Source organism: Myxocyprinus asiaticus, chromosome 29 (assembly GCF_019703515.2).
Source record: "Myxocyprinus asiaticus isolate MX2 ecotype Aquarium Trade chromosome 29, UBuf_Myxa_2, whole genome shotgun sequence".
In the NCBI taxonomy this organism is placed as follows: Eukaryota; Metazoa; Chordata; class Actinopteri; order Cypriniformes; family Catostomidae; genus Myxocyprinus; species Myxocyprinus asiaticus.
Genome location: NC_059372.1, coordinates 24,648,425 through 24,665,587, shown reverse-complemented (window position 1 = coordinate 24,665,587; position 17,163 = coordinate 24,648,425). Strand labels below are relative to the sequence as shown.

Sequence of the window (17,163 nt, the reverse complement as noted above, 5' to 3'; positions counted from 1 at the left end):
ATATAAAAAAGATCAATCTTGGGAGAATCGTAAGAAGAAGAAATCTTAAGAATCGATAATGAGATCGGTCAAATGACGATCTATGTTTTTGCCAAGCCCAAATTTTTCTATTTGAGTAAATAGTGTGAAATAAGTGGTTTTTTTCTGTATGTTTATTGTTCATCTCATTTGCTGCTATTAAATTGTATAATATATCGGCTACTCTGCTCTCTAGATATTGGTATCAAACCCATATTGGTTGGCCACTATTTATAATATGCAATCAAATCTGTTATCGCAGTAACAATTGATTTTTTTGTATCGGCCAAAATGTCTAATTCAGTGCATCCCTTCTGGAAACCAAAATGTTGTAGGTTTGAACCCCACACTGTGCGACCCATGAACCATCACCATTGTTTGCTTGATCATGCAAGGGGGGACTCTCCCTGTAATACATTTGCTGCAAGTCTCTTTAGTTTGAATAAAACTGTTTGCTAAACAACTACTTACAATGTCTAAAGCCTACTCGATTAGTTCCATGTATAGCTTCGTCTGTGCCCACTTACATCTGCCCAGGACTACGCATCTATTTCTCTCTAACTCTGCGTTGAAGGCAGCATTGAAGAGATGGCAGATTTGTTAGTGTCAGCAGACTGCAGTGTTTGCAGCGGCAGGGAGTGGACACACTCACTCTGTCACCCACATTCGTGCAGCACGCATTCTCTCAGCTGTAAAGATTTCACAGGGAGGGAAATACTCACACCCTTCCCTAACTGTTGTTTCTCCCTTTCTGTTGGTGGTTTTTCCTTTTCGACCTCCTGGGGACCCTCGGGGAACTCTGCAGTCTCCATACACACCTGGACAGAATGCCTGCACGACGCCTATTGTCTACTCTTCGCCAACACAGCCAATGAACACACAGCCTCAGAGCCGCCCAGTAAGTGTCCTCACTTTTTCAATTTAGAATCCATTACATTTCTGTCAGCTCCACCTATAGTGTTACTGTAGCATTAGTATGGTCAGATAGAAATGCTTTTCTACTGCTAAGAAAAATTCTGTACAAAGTCAAATTGCAGTAACTACACATTTTTCAAAATTATGACTGAAATCGGGTCTCTTAGACTAAGATGACGTAGTTACTACGTTTTGCCTTGGTAGGGCAGTATATGCTGTTAATAGTGTGGTTTGTGGTGATTTGAGAGTGCTGTACGTATATGATACAAAACATGTCTTCCTTTCAGGGAGTGTGCTTTGTAGTGACTGCCATGCACAGCTTGTGGTTTTAGATGTTTGTGGGTGATCATTCTTACCTCTTGCTTTTCTCTCCTTCTCTTTCTCTCTGAATCTCTCTCTCTCTCTCTGCCATGCCTTACTTTGCCTTGACTCAGTTTGCCCCTGGGCCACGTCCTTCCCATCACCAGGTAATGTACGCAATTGTATTGACACTTCTTTTCTCACACATCATATTCTCCAGAGTGTTTTTCTGACTAAGATAATCCACTGATCCTGATTCTCATCCTGTGATAAGTTACTGTAGCGGTTCATTTCATTGTAATCATTTAGAGTGCGTTTACAACAGGACTGAGCAAAATTCAGAACTGAAGAATCACCCTCCTTTCATGGGTTGGAATTGGCTATGTCTTTCAGTATATTGAATTTAAATTTGAATTGGAATAACAGGAAGAGGAACATACTTGCAATTAAAAGAAATGTAACATTGTCACACAAAAGAGGGATTTTATTCTTTTAACACGTTTTGTAAAATAATTGGACTTATGTCTATTTATTACCTGATATGTCAAATAATTTTTTTTCTGATTAGATATACTTCTAAACTAAGTCCAGTACTGTCAAAACAATTAACACCATCAAAATGCCAAATTAGACAACTGACATCAAAATGTACTTCTTTTAAAATAATATAATATATTAAGCTAAAACTACACAAGTGTACAAATAGTAAAGAATCAGAAATTTCCATAGTCCATTTAAAACAACACTTTTACACACATTAAACATTAAAACTACACACTTAAATTGAAATTTCCACTTTGTATGATGTTTGCTACCTCAGTTGAATTGAAATTTAAAGTTATGTATAAGTTTTTTATGTACAATTTTGTATCGTTTAATATGCAATTTTAAATCAGCTGAAAGTAAGCTGAAGTTATCCTAAAAGTGTAACTATGACTCTGGCACTATTAAAATATTCCTCTGTTTGTTTAAGGGGGGCATCAAGCCCGACACAGCAACATTGGCCCAACCAATGTTGTGAGCTTGGAACAAGACTTTTGTATAACAAATGGAAGATGGGGAGAGTTTCTTGGAATCTGTTCAAAAACAGCAACTATTTTTGCAATTCCATTTGGTGACGCTAGTTGCACAGAAATTACATTAGCTTTATACATAGCTACACATTCACACTAAACTAAACTACAAACCCATTCCACTAAAAGTCTGGAAACAAAGTGTTCAGTAACACATGCAAAGTTCTGAATCGTTTGTGTAATTTGTTTTTCTTTAAAAAAAAAAAAAGTCTAAGTAGCCCATGGTTGTACCTTCAGTTTTATTGAGCCCAGACACTGCCTTATAACTTGTTGTTAGCTTTGTTTGATGTGTAATTCTGTCCTGATTTGTCAATGTTTGAAAATGATCAAAAGTTGACTGTATTGTAATGAACCTTTTAAAGAAAAGTTTCATGTTCAAAGTTAAGCTCCGTTTAAAGCATTGTGTCATGCTGTTGAAAACCACAACAAATTATTTTGACTCATCCCTCAGTTTGTAAAAGCAATTACAATGGAATGGGGGGGGTGGGGGGTATCTCTATCCAATGTCAGTTGATAGTGACTCAACTTTAAACCTTTAAAAGTTTTCTAAAGGCATACGATAGGTTTTGGTGAGGAACAACTCGGAATTAAAGTCATTTTTCAATGAAAATCTAGACCTCTGTTGGGTGAACTGTTCTTTTAATTGTTCCATATTACATTTTTTGACTTGAGGGTTGAAGTTGTTTAAAACATCCTTGTAACAGTGGAACTACTGTTCTAGATGGAACTTCTAATAATGCTTAACCAAAGTAATTTCCTTCTTAGTTTCCCTTGTTTACCATCTTTGCATGGTCATGACAGGAGTTGAAAGATTGGAGATAACTGATGCCACAGATGCTGTTGAGAGTGTAACTTGATCCCGGAACATTCCTTTAAGGAATATTTGAATTTGAAGCGCAAAATGAGCACATTTTTACAGTGTTAATTGAAACCATACAGTATGTTATTTTTAATTAGTGCTTTTTGCATTTGTGAGGCCATCTAGCATTTTTTATTTAAAGAGGCAATATAGTTCTACCACAAACTTAGAAAATAATCAGTTCTTTCGCTTCTCCCATCACTTTGTTTTTATCTGAGAGTCCATAATATCTCTCTTAAGGCCAAAGTATACTTTGGTTGTCCGCACTGCTCATTGCTCGGCGCACAGTATGCGTGATGCAAATTTCATCATCATCACAGTCTGCGAGGCCTGTGCAATTGAAGGAAGGCCCGGCTATACTCTTGACCGCGAGCGGATGCTTGCGCTCTATGACTGCTTTGTAATATTCTTTTAGTACAGCCAATGGCTAGCGCATGCGGCAATGATGTGCACAGACGAGGACTGTCAACATGTCGAAAATCTGAATCGCACGCGGACAGTCCTCGTCTGTGCGCGTTATTTTGTATCTGCTCGTGGTCAAAAGAGTGTACTTTGAAAGGCAAGGCGGTCAACTGACAGCCATCCGATCACAGAAAAGGAAGTATACTTGGGCCTTCCTTCAGTTGTTCACAAAAACGTGTTTTTCTCCCATTGCTTTTTATCAGATTGTGCTGAAGTTCTTTCAGAGTTAATGGATTTCAGTGCACATTTATTGTGTGTTGCCACATAAGGATGATGACACTTGCCTACTTAAAAAGCAGAGCATAGTACCCTCTTGTTTTTTTTTTTTAAGAAGCTTTCCCTGAAGGAAAGACTCTTTGCATGCCCTGTACTGCAGATCTCTCCTTAAGTGTGTGTGTGTGTGTGTGTGTTTACAGTACGTGTCTATGTTAGTCTCTACCCTCCATACCAGTTAGTGCATTATCCCATTAGCTTCTTTCTCTTTCCTGCTTCAATATTCAAGGGAGGATTCAGACCCATTCAGGTAATTTGCAGTCTTGAGGAAAATGTATGGCATGAAGTCCTCAGTTTCTCTCTCAACATCTTTTGCTTCTTGCCCAGTCAACTGCACTGCAGCTGCCAGTCCACCCCAAAGACAGCAGAATCCTCCATTTCAGTTTATTTCCTCTGAATGTGTTCTTGTCGGTCTGATTGACAATTCTTTAAAGTGCTTGCTCTATAAATTATTTATTTAGTTAGCTTGCATGTTGACCAGTTTGTGTGCCTTGATGGAATGTTGGACCTGGTTGTCAATGGGTGGATTCACTGCTCTGCTATGTTTAATGTGCTAGGTAAATTTAGGTAAGTTTATTGTGCTGATAAAATGTAGATATCGATACTTGTTTTCCAGTAAAAATATCTAAACATCCTTAAAACAAGATACATTTGCCTTTAAGCAAATCCTGTTTTCCCAGTACACAAGACAAAATACACATATATTTAAGATATATTCTCTGAAAAAAAGTTTTGCTTACCAAAACCACAAAAAAATATTTTGATTTTTCAAAATCATTTATTGAAAAAAAAAAAAAAAAAAAAAAAACGGTTACAGTAAGGGAATTACAATTGAAAGAAATGGGGCTAGTCCACAAACGCTAAAATACACAAAGTTTCACAAATAAAGCTACAAAATGTAAACATTATACGTGTTAACATGATTTTAGTGTCATAAAATTGCTTATTAACCTTATTTGTGCAAAGTTATATCCAATGCTGGCATTACAGGGTATTACAGTTGTAATAATGTAACCACAATTTCTTTTTTATGAGGGACGATACATTTTTTGTGGAAATCGACATTATGGCACAAATGCTCTTAATTGAGCTTAACTCATATTGAACCTGGAATTTTCCTTTAAGGATGTTTAGCAATTTTGGCTGGAAAACAAGATAAAGATACTTTTAACTATATATATTATATTATTATTATTATTATTATTATTATTTATTTATTTATTTATTTATTTATTTATTTATTTATTTATTTATTTTTTTCATTGTTCTCTAGTGTGTCTGTTTCTTAGTTATAGAACTCTCTCTTTTTTATATACTTATTTCAACTTTTAAACATTGATTACTAAGCACTTTGTTCTGTTACATTTTACTCAGTTTTCCCATGCAGAAAAAGCAATTAATCCTTTAACATGTACAATTATCTCTACAAATCCTCAGAAGTGTCAAAAACAATTAAGTAATGTTGATGTTCTGCGGCACATGTAAACATTACAGAGACATGATGAGCCAAAATCAGTACTACCGTAGAACCCTGCATTAATGCTTTGTGAAGCATTTTAGTAGTTATATTATTTTTTTAACCATAAACTGTTATAAGCTTTGACTCATGGCCTGAGAGCCAGCCCATAATTTGTAAACCCCATTTTAACAAGAAAGGGAAGGCAGATAGTAGGGCTGGGCCATATACAGAATATTCACGATATAATTGCAATTATTTTGCTAACCATGTAAAATTAAGCAATTTTGTTTATATTGCAATGTGATTGTTAAACTGCAAAAGGCTGCAGTTAAAGACTGAGAATCATGGTCTGTCTGTGATTCAGAATAATCGGGTGATGCAAAGTTCTGTGCACGCGCTGGGCTTATGGGCTCGTGTTTTTAGCTCTTTTAGAGCAGTTCACATACATTGTGAAATTAAAAGTACTGCAGGTTCAAGCATTTGCGCTTATTTATTATATAACTCTAAAACGGCACAGTATATGAGAAGAGGAGGAGATGACAGCATTCACTAGATGCATTACATTGTGAACTATTAAATACCAAACAGCACTTTCAGCGTGAAAATAATGGAGTGGTAGTGGGCTAAAGCACATAACTGGTAATCAGAAGGTTGCTGGTTCAATCCCCACAGCCACCACCATTGTGTCCTTGAGCAAGGCACTTAACTCCAGATTGCTCCGGGGGTATTGTCCCTGTAATAAGTGCACTGTAAGTCGCTTTGGATAAAAGCGTCTGCCAAATACATAAATGTAAATGTAAAATAAAAGCTTCAGGTGAAGGCGAAGTAAATAGGACTGAAATATTTGACTTTTATATAAAGCAAAACTAATCCTCCAAATAATAATGATAATTCAGTGTTCTACTACAATAATAAACTTGACTGGTTCCCACAGTAATAATTTAGTATTATGTAATATTCAACTGGCTTCCAAAAAATTGGTTTTGCACTCCTTGTTCATTGACAAAAAATGGTTTAGTAAAAATATATGAAGGTAAATAATGCTTTTTATTAAGCTACTATGTATTGTTGTATATTATGTATATACTGTATATTCACTATTCAGCCGCAACATTAAAACCACTGACAGGTGAAGTGAATAACATTTATTATCTCTTTATAATGGCACCTGTCAAGTGGTGGGATATTAGGCAGCAAGTGAACAGTCAGTTCTTGAATTTCATGTGTTTGAAGCAGGACAAATTCAGGGAGCATGAGTAATCATTTTCACAAAGGAATTGGCCTGACCTTAACCCCATTAAAAGTCTTTGGGATGTGCTGGAGAAGACTTTACGGAGTGGTTCGACTCTCGTCATCAGTACAATATCTTGGCCAAAAATTAATGCAACTGGACGGAAATAAATGTTGTGATGTTTCATAAGGTTGTCGAAACAATGCCACAACGAATGCATGCTTTAATCAAAGCTAAAGACGGTCCAATGAAATATTAGAGTATGCGATTATATACATGTGTATATATACTATATATAAATATATAAAAGTGCTTATTAATGAAAATTATTAATTCTCATTCTCCCTTGTTGATTTTAGTGAAAAACTTTATGGAAACATGCCTTCAATATTTTTAAATAGATTTTTATTCAATGGCTTTAAAATATTGAATCTGCTTGGCTACAGTGGCTGTTTGGATAAAATGATAGTTCCTCTGTTTAAAAAGAACACTTTTGAGCCATTTCAGAACAAATACATAATTATCGAGATCTATATCAAACTTTGTCAATAGGCTGAAAAATATTGAGATTTTTGTAGCAGACAGTAGATAAATGTCTCATCGAATCAATTCAGTGTTGTGATGAAAGAGTATTGCAGTAATATATTGCTTGTTTTATTCAAAAACTAGACAGTATTATTCAATTAAAATGAAGTAATTCGGTCTGATTATTAAAAGCATCATTGTTTTCTGCCTGTGAAAGAACAGGTAGCTTGTTCTAGAGAGATCCGCTGGACACAGTCCTTAAAATTTGTTTAAAAAAAAAAAAAAAGCATCTTAGCAATTTAATATTAAAGTAATCTCTAGATTCCAAATGTTAGCTAAATAATGTGATGTGTGGTATTGAGACTCTCAGTAACCCATTATGTTTAGATAAATTAAAAGGCTGGTCAGTTTGAGTGCAATGGAGTTGCGGTGTCTGTTACAAGTATTTTGAGACCAGGGAGAATTTAGAAGTGTTGTCAGGCTTCCCACAGTCATGGAAACCTGGAAGTATCAGGGATTTTTTTAATAGTAATTTCCAGGCCTGGAAAAAATATGGAAATTAATAAAATCTTAAGATTTTATAGTGAATTAAAAATGTTTTGTAAAATATTTCTCAAATATTTATTGTCTATAAATTGCTCTTTATAAGTGCAATTTCTTTGTTAATTGATTTTTAAAATCCTTATCCAGGAATCACAAACTGACTGAAAGTCACAGAGATGAATTGGTCAAAGGTGTATGAACACTGTATTGTGTCAGTTCAAAGGCAGACAAAGGTTTAAGAGTCAACCGTTATGTTCAAACTTGTAGAAAGGTAGTTATATTATTTGGTGTGAGCGGACTAAGTCTTGGGTAGTAAGGACTACCCAATAGAACGGACTCTGAAACTATGGCTTGATTTGTCATCTGTATAGTTCTCCAACCCTGTGGAAAGGAAATCTCTCTGAATTTGACCTAGATCTTTGCTGTGAATGGAAACGTCTCTGTTCTTCTTTAAGATTATTGCTTTTCCAGTATCTCTATACTTCTGCTGCAGGTACATGAATGCTCACAATTTACTTTCTCTTATATACTCGCAAAGATTACTTGTCATTGTAGCCCTTTATTTCACACTTTTTGATCTGTATACATGCAAAACTTCTCCAAGTTTTAAAGGGTGTAAACACTCATGTCAAGTCATACTGTCTCTTGTTACTGGCCCCCTCTCATTGGTGCCATTTGAGCCCCATTCACACCATTGTCGCTGGATGTCGCTAGTCTCTGTACTGTAAGTCGCTAGTGGGCCATAGCTTTAGAAAATCTGATCACAGATGAGATGCACTGCTGGTAAAAAGATATTATTATAATTTGACAAGGCACCAGTTTTCTTGCCTCTAAAAACTAACATTCTGCAAGGGAGAGTACTTTTATAAAAACTGCAGCAGTGCTCAGTGCATCATATCATGTACAAGATTAACAGTCTATCAATATATGAATCAATCTCACTCAGAATGCCAACAGTTTCTGACACACATCATTATTTTATTATATCTATGCATGTGGTTACAGACAAATGATACTGAACAGTGAAATCCCTCAAAACATTAAAACTTCTCTATCTTCCTTGCACTCGACATCAGTATCTCACAGGAGACGGTTGACGTGAGCTCCACAATCATTTGCATAAAGTCGCCACATCTTGTCACCAAAGGTTAATAATGCTTATGTCGTCGGAAGTCGCTCTGCTCTCGTTGAAAATGAATGAGATTGTGGGTCTTTGTCGCTGTGTATCACTGGCGGTGTGAACGGGACTTTAGAGTTGTGGTGCATCTGCAGATAATGCAGTTAACATCTGTGTGTTTAAAGAGCAATATGCTGATGCATATGGTGACTGTCCTTAAGTGAGCTCTGCTCTATTTGCCACACCCTGAGTGTCAAATTGCTTTGTGTTTGTGGTTTAATTCCAGCACCTTCTCTTTAAGAGTTTCAGACAACTCTTGACTAGACTGTTTACCTGAGGCAGGTTCCTTTCACCTGCTTTTAGAATGTAAACCTGTAAACTTAATATCATCATTTGCACTATATTTTTGTGTAGACTGATTCAAACATTGTATTAAGGCTTTTCTTGTTAGTATCTTTATAAAGGTTTTCTGTGGGTTGGAGTGATCTGCATGTCAAGTCAAATTCAAACTTTGGGCACCTTCCATCTAAAGTTAAGGCTATGGAAATACTTTCTTCATTGTGCAACTCCGTATCACGCACTGACGAGCGCTCAGCCTTTTAAAGTAGGCATGTGCTCGGGAACCATTTTAATATTTGGTTAACCGTGAGGGTTCACAAACAGTTATTCGTTTACTTGTTGGGGCTTGGGAATAAAGAAAGTTTATTGCAATGGATCTGCAACAAACACTACTCAAAATAGCAGGAAATAAAGTTCACAGTGTGATATGAGCTTAGCACAGTGCATCGATCTTCAGATGATAAAATCACTCACATTAAAGTCAAACAAAAATAATCAAACTGTAACTACCAACAACATACTCACTGAGCACTTTATGAACACCAGTACACCTACTTATTCATGCGATTATCTAATCCGCCGATCGTGTGGCAGCAGTGCAATGCATAAAATCGTGCAGATATGGGTCAGCAGCTTCAGTAAATGTTCACATCAACCATCAGAATGGAGAAAAATGTGATCTCGGTGATTTTGACCGTGGCATGATTGTTGGTGCCAGATGGGCTGGTTTGAGTATTTCTGTAACTGCTGATCTCCTGGGATTTTCATGCACAATAGTCTCTAAAGTGTAAAGAGAATGATACAAAAAACAACATCCAGTGAACGGCAGTTCTGCAGATGGTAATGCCTTGTTGATGAGAGTGGTCAACGGAGAATGGCCAGACTGGTTCAAGCTGACAGAAAGCCCACGGTAACTCTGATAACCACTCTTTACAATTGTAGTGAGCAGAATAGCATCTCAGAATGCACAACACGTCAAACCTTGAGGCGGATGGGCTACAACAGCAGAAGACCACGTCGGGCACTTTAGTAGGACGATAGTGTTCCTAATAAAGTGCTCAGTGAGTGTAGGATACACATACAATTGAAAATACGTAATTTTAAGTGCTAAACCTAATATGTGCTCTGCCCGGGCTGATACACATTTCCATGAGGCAGCGAATGCTAGTATTGTCATGTGCATGGAGTTACACTGCTGTGGTTTATTAGCTTCTATGTAATGCTTTGATTTTTAAATAGTTTAACATTTAACTTGTGAAATTATTGTCTGCACACCAGAGCAAAAGGGAAAAAACATTGGCTTATCGTTTAGCAAATGCTAAAAATTTGCCAGTTGAAAAACAAAAAAATCTGAAATCATGTTTAACAATGACAAGTCCTCTTTGCAACCTGAACTTCTTCAGAATGTTACATTTTTGTGACACCTGCGCTAAAAAAAGCTAGATGCAGTGCAACGAATGGTGAAACAGAACGCGGGTGTCTAGAGATGCATTTATAAATATTGAAGTTCTTTTTAACTTGACATATTGTCTAAATGCGGTGGCCCTGCACGAGATGCTGAAAAATAAAGTGAGATGCGGCGCAAAGGTCAAAGACGTCCTTCCAGCGCATGTTTGGACGTACACAAAAACGCATGAACAGCCCCTTACTTGCCCTACTTGTCAACAATGGACAATTTGCCGGAAGCTTGTCGCAAAGCTCATTTGCATATTAAAATGATCAGTGGTGAATTTTTCAAGTTTGCAGCAAATTTTCCATGAACTCTTGATTTTTGTAAGGGAAACCAACACGTGGAAAACTGAAGTGTACTTTGGCCTTTAGACACTTGTGACTCCTTGGCAGTGCACACACTACAAAGTTTTGGGAGTAACAGCTGCACTTATTTGCAGCTTAATAGTGTGGAAGGAAGAAAGACGTCCCTCCTACTACCCGGAACTTGCAAAATAGTGAAAATTGTAGCGTTATAGCTAGGGATGCTCCGATCAGGAATTTTACAGCCAATACGATCACCGATCTTCTTGTCACCGGATCTGCCGATCCCGATTCGATCATTTCACCTTTTATCAGGATCTGTTTCATAACTGGCTATATGTAAGCTTTCTGCACACTGTCACTTTTAATTGAATTTTCCTCTTCCCAGTAATATCAATTTGCCTAGTTTTTGCTTACAAAAAAAGTTTAAAAAGTCATATTAAAAAAGCTTTTTTAAATACTTTAAAACATGTATAGGTTAAATATATATTCTATGTTAAGATAGATAGCCCCATAAAAAATGAAGCTTAGTGTCAAACTAAAGACAAACTTAATGTGACATTTTTGGTTATTGATTCATTGTCATTATTTCATATAATTATTATTCCATATTTCTTTTTTATTTTTGCATTTGATTTAATACATTATTTTATGGTATCGTAATATTGTATAAATAATTATTATTCATAAATTCCTTCCCTGCCTTTTTATTTAGTTGGATGATTGTATTAATAGTTCATTTTCACTTGTTGCTGCTTGAACTTTAATGAGGGGAACACGTGCGCTCTCTCTCATGAGGGCAAGAGATGAAAGGAAAGCGAAGAAAAAGCGCATGTTTCTGAACTCTACAGGTGATACTATTTATAATGCTGTTTAATCGGGAGATATTTAATAAAAATGTCTGAATTACACCACATCTTGTAACTAGAGTTATTACTGAGATGCCTATGCCCGATGGAGTCTGAGAAGCTGCCACTATGAACGATAATAAGGACCGTTTCACAGCTTGCGCTGTTTTCCCTTTGCCTTGTCACATGTGAAATGCCACATTAACAGTACAGTACACAAACTTTTCATATTTTTACAACACTGCCAGTATTCCCCATACTCCATAATGCCATTAAAGTGCTGCTCAAGCCTTAAAAGAGCCGCTCGTCTTTGTGACATGAGCGATCACCAATCAAGTCATAGGACACGAATATCGGCTGATACCGATTGGTGGCCGATCGATCGGAGCATCCCTAGTTATAGTATCTCATGACTGTAAACAAGAAACATAGATGCAGTTTAACATGTTAGTTGTTAGCTTTTTTTAGCCAATCTAATGAGTTGAGACATGTTATTATCCAGCAATTATTAGTAAACCACCACTGACAATTGCACCTGTGTTTGTGTATGCTCATTAAACTGCTGCTTTTAAATGACATGCTCTTTCTGAAACATATTTTATTGGTTGCCCCTTGAACCCAGGGCTGGTGGAAGCAACTACAGCAAAACATTAACTAGTAGTTTTTCAGATAAGTTCTGTACATATTACACAGGTTTAATGAAAATTTGGTTGTCACTACCTGAATTTTTAGGGATTGAGTATGATTTTAGAATGCGATTGTAAGTCTCCTAAATAACTGAAATCTGTGTGTACAGAACAGGATTAAGCAGTGTTTAACTTATGACTCGTAATGAGTTCAGTCAAAACGGCTACCTTTCTGCAACAGGTGATACAGTGATTCTGTGGGAAACCAACTGTTGACTCTTTGTTTGTATGAAAAATTGTGATTCACTGTTGTTGTTATGCATTGATAGCCTGCATAGTAACAAGTGAGATGCCAGTGTCATCAGGAATTTGTGACGTCTATCTTGAGATTTATTAATAGCAAGTTGTCCTCCGAGTGCTATAAGGAAACTGACTTGGTTTGCTGGTAGTAAAGTGTCATGATTGACAAGAAAAAGCCCTTTTCCTCAAACTCAACACCATGAGCCCATACTGTTATTGAACCCTTATTATTGAATGCTTAAACACAGGTACTTAAAGACCCTGTAAAAATAATTTGACAAGTGGAGTTTTCTGTCCCCTGATGTATTTCCTATTGAATCCTCATTTCATGCGGGGCATATTGAAGGGCTTATACCTTCTTTCTTTTTTTTTAATCACCAGTAGGCTTTAGTTATGTCACAGTAGGGCTGGGCTGGGCGATATGGCTACAAAAATTATATCTAGATATTTTTCAGCCTGTTGACAATATTTAAAATACACTGACTGGCCACTTCATTTGGTACACCTGTACATCTACTTATTCAATTATCTAATCAGCCAATTGTGTTGAAGCAGTGTAATGTATAAAATCGTGCAGATATGGGTCAGGAGCTTCAGTTAATGTTCACATCAACCATCAGATTGTGGAAAAATGTGAATCTCAGTGATTTAGACTGTTGCATGATTGTTGGTGCCAGGCGGGCTGGTTTGAGTATTTCTGTAACTGCTGATCTCCTGGGATTTTCATGCACAAGAGTCTCTAGAGTGTATAGAGAATGGTGCGGAAAACAAAAAAACAAACCAGCGAGCGGCAGTTCAGTGGACAAAAACAACTTGTTGATGAGAGAGGACAACGGAGAATGGCCAGACTGGTTCGAGCTAACAGAAAGGCTACGGTAACTCAGATAATCCCTCTGTACAATTGTAGTGTGCAGAATAGCATCTCAGAATGTGCAACACGACGAACCTTGAGGAGGATGGGCTACAACAGCAGAAGACCACATTGGGTTCCACTTCTGTCATCCAAGAACAGGAAACTAAGGCTGCAGTGGGCCTACTATTTGTGTACCTCCGCAGAAATACAGATTTGTCAGACCAGGTGATGTTTTTCCAATCATCTACTGTCCAGTTTTGGTGAGTCAAAAATCAAATCAAATCTCTTTTATTGTCACACAACCATATACACAAGTGCTATAGTGTGTGAAATTCTTGGGTGCAGTTCCGAGCAACATAGTAGTCGTGACAGTGATGAGACGTATACCAATTTACAATAAACTTCAGATTTACACAACACAATTTAAAATCTAATATACACATAATTACACATAACACAACATACAAATAATAACATACAATGTACATTATACAATACACACAATATAGAATACACATTCTACAATAAAAAATTGTATATATAGTATATATAAAATGTACAGTAGGTTGTATTGTACTGTATTGACATTCAGGCTGTCGGTTGATAGTAAGTTGTTAAGAGAGAATATAATATAATAATAATATAATTTATGATAGTCCGGTGTGAGATATAAGAGTAAGAGTAATAAAGTGCAGTGCTGATGTATATTGATCCTGAGAGATCAAGAGTTCAAAAGTCTGATTGCTTGGGGGAAGAAGCTGTCATGAAGTCGGCTGGTGCGGGTCCTGATGCTGCGATACCGCCTGCCTGATGGTAGCAGTGAGAGCAGCTCATGGCTTGGGTGGCTGGAGTCTCTGATGATCCTCCGAGCTTTTTTCACACACCGCCTGGTATTTATGTCCTGGAGGGAGGGAAGCTCACCTCCGATGATGTGTCTGGCAGTTCGCACCACTCTTTGCAGGGCTTTGTGTTTGTGGGCGGTGCTATTGCCGTACCAAGCGGAGATGCAGCTAGTCAGGATGCTCTCTACAGTGCTGGTGTAGAACCGTGTGCGGATGTGGCGGTTCATTCCAAACTTCCTCAGCTGTCTCAGGAAGAAGAGGCGCTGATGAGCCTTCTTCACAACGGCCTCAGTGTGGACAGACCATGCGAGTTCCTCAGTGATGCCGACACCCAGGAACTTGAAGCTGCTGACTCTCTCCACTGGTGCTCCATTGATGGTGATGGGACTGTGTTCTCTTTCTCTTCTCCTGAAGTCCACCACATGCTGCTTTGTCTTACTGATGTTGAGGGAGAGGTTGTGCTCCTGACACCAGCGTGTCAGATTGTGCACCTCCTCTCTGTAGGCTGTTTAATCATTGTCAGTGATCAGACCTACCACCATCGTATCATCAGCAAACTTAATGATGGCATTGGAGCTGTGTGTTGCCACACAGTCATGTGTGTACAGGGAGTACAGGAGTGGGCTAAGAACACAGCCCTGTGGGGCTCCAGTGTTGAGGGTCAGTGATGAGGAGATGTTACTGCCCATTCTAATCACCTGGCGTCTGCTTGACAGGAAGTCCAAGATCCAGCTGCACAGCAAGCTGTTTAAGCCCAGAGCCCGGAGTTTCTCATCAAGCTTGGAGGGCACTATGGTGTTGAATGCTGAGCTGTAGTCTACAAACAGCATTCTCACATAAGTGTTCCTTTTTTCCAGGTGGGAGAGAGCAGTGTGTATTGTAGACGCAATGACATCATCGGTGGAGCGGTTGTTGCGGTAAGCAAACTGCAGTGGGTCCAGTGATGGAGGCAGCACAGAGCAGATGTAATCTCTGATTAGTCTCTCAAAGCATTTGCTGATGATGGGGGTCAGAGCAACAGGATGCCAGTCATTTAAGCAAGTGATTTTGGATTGCTTTGGTACAGGCACAATGGTGGATGTTTTAAAGCATGTGGGGACTACAGACAAAGAGAGGGAAAGGTTGAAAATGTCCATAAAAACACCAGCCAGTTGGTTCGCGCACGCTCTGATGACGCGGCACGGAATGCTGTCTGGACCCGCGGCTTTACGGATATTCACCCATCGAAAGGATCGGGTTACATCCGCTACAGAGACGGAGAGTGAACTAACCTCTGTAGCTTCAGCCACTGAGTCTGTGCCCACTGCAGCCTCAGTTTCCTGTTCTAAGCTGACAGTATTGGTACCTGGAGGGGTCTTCTGCTGCTGTAGCCCATCTGCCTCAATGTTCGATGTGTTGTATGTTCGGAAATGCTTTTCTGCATAGAACTGTTGTAATGTGTGGTCATTTGGGTTACTGTCACCTTCCTGTCAGTTTGGACCAGTCTGGCCATTCTCCTCTGACCTCTGTCATTAACAAGCCGTTTTCACCCACAGAACTGCTCACTGAATGTTTTTTGTTTTTCGCACCTTTCTCTTTACACTAGAGTCTGTTGTGCGTGAAAATAAAAGGGTCTAAATCACTGAGATAAATTGTTTCACCATTCTGATGGTTGATGTGAACATTAACTGAAGCTGATTGGCTGATTAGATAATGGCATGAATAAGTAGATTTACAGGTGTACCTAATAAAGTGGCCAGTGAGTGTATATATTGATGGTAATGTGTTTGCTCTGAAAAGGCTCAAAAGTTGTTGTTTTTAAATCAGAGGAACCATCATTTCATCCAAACAGCTATTGTAGCCAAGTCGATTAAATATTTTAAAGTCATTGATTAAAAATCTATTTAAAAATAGAAGATGTTTCCCTACATTTTTTTTTTTTTTTCATTTTCATTTTCATTTTCATTGATGTGCACTAGGGCTGCATGGTATGGAGGAAAAATGCGATATGCTATAAGTAGTTGGATAATGCTATATTCTATATGCAATGCAATAATCCTATGATGAAGTCATCGGATCCCACAGAAGATTGGAACACACCACCCAAATATACTGAAGTTTATTGGAAGGAAAAAAGGACTTGCGTCCCAGAGATCACAGTCATAGTTTTCTTTTATTCCAAATTGCACATAGACACACAGAAAACGTACTAAAATGTATAATCGTCTCATGTAATAGCCCAATCTGTTAATGTTGAAATAACATGGAGAAAATGAATGGGGAATATCTCAAGCTTTGGATCTGCATCTATGCACACTGCACACACACACCAAATGACAATCGCATGCTCAGTCTATTCTTGGCAATCTGCGTCACCATAAATGTTACTTTTTAAAGTATTATCACAAGCCCTTTTGATATGCATATCGTGATATTTACATTTGCACCAACCCGCATCTCAGAATACCATTCTGAGATGCTATTCTTCTCACCACAATTGTGCAGAGTTGTTATCCGAGTAACCGTAGACATTGTCAGTTCAAACCAGTCTGGCCATTCTCTGTTCACCTCTCTCATCAACCAGGCATTTCCGTCCACAGAATTGATGATCACTGGATGTTTTTTGTTTTTGGCACCATTTGGAGTAAATTCTAGAGACTGTTGTGCGTGAAAATCCCAGGAGATCAGCAGTTACAGAAATACTCAAACCAGCCCGTCTGGTACCAACAGTCATCCATGTGATGATCTAATCAGCCAATCATGTGGCAGCAGTGTAGTGCATGAAATTATGCAGATACAGGTCAGGAGCTTCAATTAATGCACACATGAATGGAAGCGTGGCATGATTT

At 38.0% G+C, this 17,163-nt stretch overlaps 1 protein-coding gene across 6 annotated transcripts in view; it reads left to right on the top strand.

Moving 5' to 3' along the window:
• Positions 1 to 17,163, top strand: part of LOC127419680 (eukaryotic translation initiation factor 4 gamma 3-like) — a 94,958-nt gene that overhangs the window by 38,786 nt on the left and 39,009 nt on the right. For all 6 annotated transcript variants that reach the window (XM_051661274.1, XM_051661272.1, XM_051661269.1 and 3 more), the window contains exons 4-6: positions 824 to 916; positions 1,368 to 1,400; positions 4,130 to 4,150. In XM_051661274.1, coding sequence (XP_051517234.1) covers positions 824 to 916; positions 1,368 to 1,400; positions 4,130 to 4,150 — 147 coding nt within the window. The remainder of the gene's footprint in view (positions 1 to 823; positions 917 to 1,367; positions 1,401 to 4,129; positions 4,151 to 17,163) is intronic.